This window comes from Ochlerotatus camptorhynchus, unplaced genomic scaffold (assembly GCF_037179485.1).
Source record: "Ochlerotatus camptorhynchus isolate MF236.1 unplaced genomic scaffold, CSIRO-AGI_Acam_v1.1 ptg000417l, whole genome shotgun sequence".
NCBI classification, from domain to species: domain Eukaryota; kingdom Metazoa; phylum Arthropoda; class Insecta; order Diptera; family Culicidae; genus Ochlerotatus; species Ochlerotatus camptorhynchus.
Window position 1 is genome coordinate 1,118,983 of NW_027040903.1, and position 8,942 is coordinate 1,127,924.

The 8,942-nt window shown below is 39.9% G+C and overlaps 2 protein-coding genes across 2 annotated transcripts in view; one reads left to right on the forward strand and one right to left on the reverse strand.

Moving 5' to 3' along the window:
• Window positions 1–5,633, forward strand: part of LOC135711071 (UPF0547 protein C16orf87 homolog) — a 145,690-nt gene extending 140,057 nt beyond the window's left edge. The window contains exons 2-4 of the mRNA XM_065233818.1: window positions 3,646–4,013; window positions 5,133–5,284; window positions 5,374–5,633. Of these exons, the coding sequence (XP_065089890.1) occupies window positions 3,705–4,013; window positions 5,133–5,284; window positions 5,374–5,461 (549 nt within the window). The 5' untranslated portion in view covers window positions 3,646–3,704 and the 3' untranslated portion in view covers window positions 5,462–5,633. The remainder of the gene's footprint in view (window positions 1–3,645; window positions 4,014–5,132; window positions 5,285–5,373) is intronic.
• Window positions 1,357–2,506, reverse strand: LOC135711051 (phosphoglycerate mutase 2-like). The gene is made up of 2 exons (XM_065233792.1): window positions 2,297–2,506; window positions 1,357–2,119 (listed from the first exon to the last, which is right to left on the reverse strand). Exons 1-2 carry the CDS (start codon window positions 2,397–2,399, stop codon window positions 1,455–1,457), a joined length of 768 nt encoding a protein of 255 aa, XP_065089864.1. The 5' UTR covers window positions 2,400–2,506; the 3' UTR covers window positions 1,357–1,454.
• Window positions 5,634–8,942: the final 3,309 nt, after the last annotated feature.

Genomic DNA, 8,942 nt, shown 5'->3' on the forward strand with positions numbered 1-8,942 from the left:
GTTATTTTTGCTTTCATGGCCCAGAGAATGGACACAGCAAATAAATGCTAAATTAAAATTAACTATTGTTGGCTTAATAATAGAATATTGTTATTTTTACAATAGTTGCAGTTGAAAAGTGGCTGATTAAAACAAAAAGAATCCTATTTTGAATTTATATGAATAATTATTATTGAAACAACAAAATGCAATATAATTTCAATCGGAATTGTTTGCTTAAATACAATTGGGTTCTTTAATTTTGAAAAATGTATCGTTTTTTATACATCATCTGAAAGAGCTTCGTTTTCGGAGCACAGCGATAGTTTTTTCGAACCCACACACTTTCATCTCGATTTTTAAATCAAGATTTAAAGCAAAATAATAACTTCACTGTTTGACCACAGACAAACAGACATAACACTTGCAAGTTGTTCGTCGAACAAGCATTTAACGGACAATTTAAAAGTATCGTAGTTGGTAGTACCGCCACCTGTGGCGCGCATAGTCAATTCCCTTGCGTTTGACGTTTACACACTGCCGCCATCTGTTCAGTGTAGTGCCCACAAGAGTGTACTCAACAGATGGCGGTAATGTTTTAGCGACGGTGTTTTACAGTGAGAAATATTCAATGTGTTATGTCTGTTTGTCTGTGGTTTGATTTTGATTTCTACTTCAGCATCGAAATAAAATGTACTCCTTACGTCAAAAATTAGAAAACATTACAATTTAGATGTATGTATATTTATACAAGGTAACGTAACGTAACGTACAGACATGATTGTAGCATAGGCTACAACCATGTATGTCGATAGAGGTCGATAGTATTCGATCTTTTGCATGGATCGGGTTGAATTGTTGAAACGTTGTATTTCGTACATGTTTCGCCCTACCAACCAACACTAGTCAACTCTCCTCAATATTCAAGGGACCATCATGTTTTAGAAAAAAAACAGCAACATCGTTTTATAGAATCAGAAAAAAATCTTAAAATCTTCAACCTATATTCTCGCTTAATTTCGAACAAAAAAAAAATAGTGGAAATGGCTCTAATGTTGGTCTATGGATCTAGCATTGGGCCCATCGCTAAAAATCTGCTATTTATCAATTTTATCTAGATGAACGCGTCATTGGGACGGTACTAATGGATATTTTTGGTCGCTATTGAATTTAGTCCATTGCTGAATTTATGTATGGGCCCAAATAGGGGCATTTAAGCCGACATTACATCCATTTCCCCTATCTAAACAAAAATATGGATGCATGATAGTGATATGTAACAAACACGGTTTTAGACTAGGTTGACATGATTTATTGAATACGCTTCTAGTTTTACGTAATCTATTGTTCGTTTAACAGCACATTGTTTGGGCTTCCTTAGTACTGGATACTGTTACATTACTGAACTAATTTTTGTTTAATAATTTAATAGTCGGTACCATTAACCTAGTAAAACACCAACATACACTTCTGATTTACTTAGCCTTACCCTGGTTTGCAACGGATTCGATGGCCTTGCGAACGGTTTCTTCGTCGCCAAGGAACTTCATCGAGACAACGGGCTTCATATTTTCATCCAGTTCGTACACGAACGGAATGCCAGTGGGCAAGTTCAGACCCATGATAGCTTCGTCGGTCATCTGGTCCAGATGCTTCACAATACCGCGCAAGCTGTTGCCGTGGGCAGCAATGATGATATTTTTGCCGGCCTTGAGTTGAGGAATGATAACGTCGTTCCAGTATGGCAGTGTACGAGCGATGGTCAGCTTCAGCGATTCAGCCATTGGGAATTCCTCCGGCTTTGGATCACCCTTGTAACGCTCGTCCTTGACGATGGCATTGTAATAAGCATGTTCCGGTTCCATATTTGGTGGTGGGACATCGAAGCTACGACGCCAGATCAGAACCTGCTCTTCACCGTACTTGGCAGCAGTTTCGGATTTGTTCAATCCAGTCAGTCCACCGTAGTGGCGTTCGTTAAGACGCCATGTCTTTTCAATGGGAATTCCAGCTTGACCCGATTCGGTCAGGATGGAGTTCAAGGTGACCTGAGCACGGGTCAGAAGAGAAGTATGGGCAACGTCGAATTTCAATCCGCCCTCCTTGACAGCCTTTCCTGCGGCCAGGGCCTCTTCCTTACCTACAGAAAGATTGTAATTATAATGATATTGGTCAAACGTAATCCTGGTGGATAATTAATCCTTTGTTAGGACAGATCAGGAAATTGATTACACTTGTTACATCACACAGTTGTCTGTGCTATGTGCATGTATTCGGGGGGTCAAGGCTAGTTTCACTTTCACCCATTATCACTTACCCTTTTCGCTAAGATTGGCATCGTACCAGCCGCAGAACAGATTCTTCTGATTCCACTCGGATTCACCGTGACGGACCATCACAATACGGTATTTAGCAGCCATTGTTCGCAGCAGTTGTTTTGAGATTATTTTACTGGAAATTTAATCTAGGATAATCACAGGACACTAACGGCACGGCAACCGGACAAGGACTCCGAACCTGAAGAAAATTAGCGAAAAACTGATCTTTTGTTGACCTCTATTTGACAGTGGCAAGGTCAAAATATTCCGTAGCCCTTTAGAATTTTCTTAACGACTGAAGCACGGTTAAGTATTTAGAAATTTTTGAATGTGGGTTTTACTCTAAATTAAATGAACAGTCTATTTTAACATTATCATTAGTGTTTACCATCCTCATGCTATATATTGTTTGTAATATTCATTTTTTTCAGCGAACCACATTATTTTAATTGATTTCTTCGCCAGTTAGTCATCTGCCACTTAGTTTGTGCTATTACGTAGCAGTTCCATTTGCACTGCTTTACTTCTTGAAACTGATGTTTGATTCACTGCGCAAAAATCGCCTGTTCACAACTTAAGTGTGCCATTTTGAACTTGGGAAAGATTTATATGAGAATCATTTACCTAGAATCTGGGTAGATTCCACCCATAGGAACAAAACCACTTTACTCATTTTTCGACAACTATATACAGCATGCAAACATTAGTGCTATCTACCCAGTTACTGAGTAGCCTCAAAATAGCGTGTATACCTCTGGGTAGAAGTGTTTCTCTTTCTGAGTTATTATCAGTGACCGTGAAGAACTCAACAAACAAATACAAGACCTACAATTGAAAAGGCCTCAACTCCGTTTTGTAACCAAACTTGTAAGGCCATTTTGTTGCGAACCGAAGTCCGCCAACGCAAACAACAAAATGAACAGGTAAGGGAAATCTTCCTCTACCCGATTGTGTTTTAGGTTTGCAAAGGTATACATATAGGTTTCGGTTCACGAGAAAATGGCCTTACAAGGTTTGTTTAAAAAAATGAGTTGAGGCTTTTTCAATTGTTGGTCTTGAAATGGTTAAAATTTCTAGACCAACAATTGAAATAGGCGGAACAACCAAACATAATCAATGGCTTTAAACACATAATTCTCGAGAATGAAAACACTCCCACACAAGCTAACAATGCCATTCGATAAAGGAAGTTTGCTCTTTCAGATGTGCTTTGATTCACGAGTAATTTGCGTTTAAAGCCATTGCTTACATTTGGTTGTTCCGCCTATTTCAATTGTTGGTCTAGATTTGTTTGAACATAAACAACACTGCCCGTTCTGTTTACGAAAGTTGCTTTCGCCAGGAGTAGTTCTAAAAGCAAAATTAATTTCGCCGCCGAATTCCAATCCACCTCCGGCAAACTTCGTAATGGTGAGAACCAGAATGATTTCAAAAAGTTGCCCTAGTTGTGAACAGCAAGTGGCCATTGCCTCCAAACGGTGCTCGTGCGGATATTCGTTTAATGGTCGCCAAGCAAACAGTGCATACGTTCCACCTGCCAATGTAGGCCGACCGAAAGGAAGTAAAAAGGGTAAACCTACAGCGGCCGAAACACGGAAAGCAGCAGCAGTGGTCTCTGCCGCACAGGTTCAACGACGGAGGACCGGCAGAGTGCGGCGTGAGAAACCCAATTATTACGACTCCCTGCAGTATGAAAAGAAAAAGAAAAAAACTAAGGTACCTACTACACATAGGGTATAAAACACCCCCTTTAAATTTCTATGAATTCAGGCTTAATAGGTAAATACATTTCTGATGGGCATTCCAGGTGTTTAATGGGTCAACTCTGCTTCACGAATTTTTGTCTGTCTAACCCTTATAGACTCGGAAACTACAATCGATCGGCATGAAAAATTGGGGGTTTTTGGGGCCGGGAAAGGTTCTTATGATGGCTCGAGACCCCTCCCCCTCTGTAAGGGGAGGCTCCCATTTGGTATTTTAGTAAACATATTTAAGAAAGTTTTTATTGGAATTGTAATTGTAATTTATTTAGTTTACGATACCCTGTTGGTTGTACCCTTTATCAGGTCAAGGTCTATATTTGTGCTGTATGAGACATCTAAATTTAATGCTTTAAGCTGGGTTTAGACTAGGCAAGTCAAATGATCAACTCAGTTGAATTCAATTGGCTTGAAAAGTTGAGCCTGGTTCAACTTTTTTCAATTCAAGTGAGTTGATCAAGTCAGTTGAATGGCATGGCTTACACGTTCAATTTGCGTTCAAGTCAGTTGAATTCAACTGAGTTGATCATTTGACTTGCCTAGTCTAAACCCAGCTTTAATGTCACACCTTTGGTGAGTGGTGTACTATCCGTTTGGAATATACATGCCTATTCTGCGCGGCATGTGAGCTGAGGTGACACGTTGTCACTTGTGAAGGAAGAATAATTGTCACCTTGGGTGAGGTGACTCTTGGTGCAAATCAAATTGTCACTACTCTGTCACGCTGCGCAGAGTAGGCCTAAGAACATACAGTCTCTTTGTTGTGGGAGCATATTCGTTCATAGATGGGGCATATTTCCCCGCCTAATTGAAGAACCCCGAATTTTAGAGTTGTCGAAAGAAAAACCATACTTCTATGTTAACTGCCACCGAAGAAAAATAAATGATCACAGGTTATTTCTAATTCCCAATGCAACATATACGAGATTTTTTCGTTAATTAAAATGAAACGATAAAAATATAGCTGTTTTTCCTTAAGGAGGTGTATTATGCCTGTTTACCCTATAAACTTGTCAATTATATTGTAGCAAAAGCACAGAGTTTCATTTTCGTAATGATTTTTCGCACTTTTCAGAAACCTACCAGGTCAGCACTATTCAAAGGGAAGGAGGGAAAACAAACGCAACTGATTAGCACCAAAGAAACGCAAGTTTCTCGGGCCAATCGGCATGCACAGCGAAGGGCTAAGAAAGAGGAAATCGACGGCGGGGGAGATTTAGCTGCTAAGTAAGATTAAAAAAAAAAAGAATAAACAATTCAAAACTCATTGCTTGTAATTGCTAAACATTTTAAAATGATTTCACTTACCTTTCTAGGATGCCGATGGATAAGCAGGAAATCGCAGCACTGATTCTATCGGAGATAAATCGGAAAATGGGTTCAGTCGTGTGGAAACAACCATGATGTAATAAACAATAGTTAGTAGCTAGGTTATTGTACTAAATGTAGGAGTATGTTTGTCCTGCAATAATTTATTGACTGTGTGAGGATAAAAATTTGAACTCTTTTAAGTTTACATAATTGGTCGCGAGTGGAATGCATGAAATTCGTTTATTTAACGGCAAAACTCCGAAAGCACATTACTTCAGGGATTCGGACACTTTGGATGGAAATATGTTTGCTATTTACATAAACTATTTTACATAACATAGTTTGTTACGGATTCACTTGCTATTTACTTCTTGCTTGATCAAACATGATCTTCACATGGTGGCAGCTTTGCGGACAATGATGACTTCCAAACAATCTGGGTGGGCGTTGGCCAAATTTGGATTTTTCAGATGTAATCCTAAATAGGACCTAGATTATTTAATACTCTAGTAACCTCAAGTCCGTGCTCTGTCACAATGTTTCATTGTGATTAATCAACACTCAAAGGGGTAAAATATAAAATTTGGGGTAAATTTGAAAGAAAGGGAACTTGGAGTGTAGAGCGCACTGCCCACTGGAGGATTCTGAAGCCTGGCCAAGTGAGTGGGGTATGGGTTTATTTGATTGAACGTCATTTCCAATGTATATATTGATACATTCAAACCATTGGCATTTGAGATAAGATAGAGATAGGATGCGGAGGGCCCGCTTAGGAGGAGCGTAACCCATGTTATGGTTTCCATTTATTAAATAGTTCAGATAGGCTAGAAATGACAGGTTTATAGTGAGAGAATGTACCATACTGGGAAAGCATAATTTTCATAGGGTTCAGAGCGGCTGAGCTGTTCGTTTGTAGTTTGACCTTCCTTCAAAACCCATTTGGCTCTAGAACAATTTTAAACTTGTTCTGCATTATTCACATGTTGCAATTATTGAAGAGAGCTCGATATAAGATAGCCACAGATAACAGACGTTAAGGCTCCAAAATTTATCTAAAAACTTGTGTAAAGATTCCTATTCGGCTTAAGCGCCACTAACGGCGACTTCTCCACTTAAAAAGCCTCTTTGACAACATGATGGCGCTGGCGTTGCAAAACTTACACCATGGTGGGTATATAAATGGTGATACAGCTTTGTCACTATATAGGTGAGGAGGTCGCGGGGGGGGGGGGGGGAAAGTGCGGTTTTAGAGCAAATTGTAAACAAACTCGGTCGCTGGCTGCCATCATGGCTGAATCATGAATTTGACACATTAGAACACCTATATGTAGGCACCTTGACTTACACTAGACACTAAGTCAAGAGCAAATTTTCATTACGTCGAATGTAACAAAGGTAAACAAAGTCGAGCTATGAGTGTCAATCGATGCTCCTGCTATTACACTAATATACTGTCTGAATATAGGATCACATCCCATTTTTAAAATTATTTACCAGTCAAATTGCTTTTTGACGTAATCACCTTCCGATCAAAATAGTTTTCGATGTTACTTAAGTCACCCGTTTTCTATGGAGATGCCGTTTGCCTTAAGTAACAGCACAGAGAAACCAGTGAAAAGTGTACGTTCGTCGTTTCGATTTCTCAGTATTAAAGTGAATAAATCGAACTGTTTGTTGCTAAGATGATTTCGGTGGTCCTAAAATGATGAATGGGCTGCACGTAAGGAGACGTAATTGATAATTCTCCCGAATATCCTGGTAAATACACTTTGACTTAAGTAACAATAGGGGCCACCAAACGACGTATAATATCTTTTGACTCAAAAACCAGTATTTTTTAGCATGAAAGCTAGCGATTTGCATTTGTATGATTAAAACCCGGCTTAATATGTTAAACATTGCTATCACTATGAGATTATATGTGTTTAATTGGAAATAGGAATAACTTTTCGGTCATCAAAACAAAACTTTATTTTTCTCGGATCGGTGCGAATGTTACTTACGACATAATGAAAATTTGCTCTTGAAGTACTGGTAGCGCTAAGTGGAAATTTTCAGCAGATAATTTATCGATACTAGCGCCAAATTGATAGAAAGTGATAAATTTATAGAGGGAATCAGGAGATGCTAGAGCTACGAAACGGCAACGTTTACACTTAACTTTACACAAGTTTCTGACCGAACTTGGACGTCTGGTCTCTGTGAGATAGCTTAATACAATTAAATAGAAATGCCAAAATCTAACCGAGTAGTTTAGCTGGTCTGATTTCGGTACAGTTTGTTGAGGTCGGGTATAGTTTCTGAGTATGGATGCCCATTTTGAAATAACTCATATTAGCACAGAGTAATAGTTTTATTGCTTGGGAACTTTCTTTTGGGATCGTATTTTCTTCATACAATTCTCATTATTCATACTATATTAATCATGATCCGTCTTAAAAAATGTTATATGTTTAAGCCCCGTTCTAGATTTGTTTGTTATTCATATCTTATGCATTGCAGCTCGCGAGAGGTCACCAAATATGGGTTCTTTTTCTCATCCTCAAAAGTTTGGGGGGAGGGGCGATCTGAGAGCTGAATAGAGGCAAATAAAATAGGGAACACAACACCCTGACCCAAACGACTAACCAACGCATGCGGCTCACACTTAACTTGTTCTATTTCTTTCTTCCCCTCATGTACCTGTTGGCAAATGAACAACAGGGACGCTGAAGTAACTGAACCCCTATCAGAGAAATTGGCAACACGGCGAGTAGAGAGAATGACAGCCAGGCGGTGTTTTGAAGTATAACCTCATTCCTTTTGTTACAGTGCGAAATAAAAATACGTTGTTTTTTCAAGTCCGATATTTATACTTTATTTTGACGCGTTTACGAATTCCCCACGGTTAATTCCACTTCGGAACGTCCACCTAATGCCCATAGGTTATGGGCCCAGTTCGGGAATCGTGAAATCGGGACGAATATCGGTGAAAAAGGAAGTTTTTGCGTCGTGGTCGGCGGTTGGTATCGAAAGTTTGTTTCGGCTGCTGTTTGCGTTTTGCGGAGGAGGTACAGTGTACCGCATAAATACTTGTACCGATCCGATAGCTGTGAGCATGGCAGATCCCGGAAAATTTGCCATCAGTAAGCTTGGAAACAGCAACTTTGCGACGTGGCGTTTCCAAATGGAAATGTTCCTCACACGGGAGGAACTGTGGCATGTCGTGGCAGATGACAGACCGGATCCGTTGACGGACGCGTGGATACGCGCGGATAGGAAGGCCAGAGCGACGATTGGCTTGTGTCTTGAGCAAAGCCAATACATCCTGATCAAGGACTGCACAAGTGCAAAAGCGGTTTGGGATGCGCTGAAAGCGTATCACGAAAAAGCTACGATTACGTCGCAGCTATCGTTATTGATCCGGCTGTGTGAAACGAAGCTGAGTGAATCGGGAAACGTAGAGAAACATCTACTGGATATGGATTCGCTCTTCGAGTGCCTGGAAGATGCTGGTCTCAAGCTGGAGGAGAAACTGAAAATCGCCATGGTACTTCGGAGTATGCCAGAGTCGTACCATTTTCTGGCATCGGCT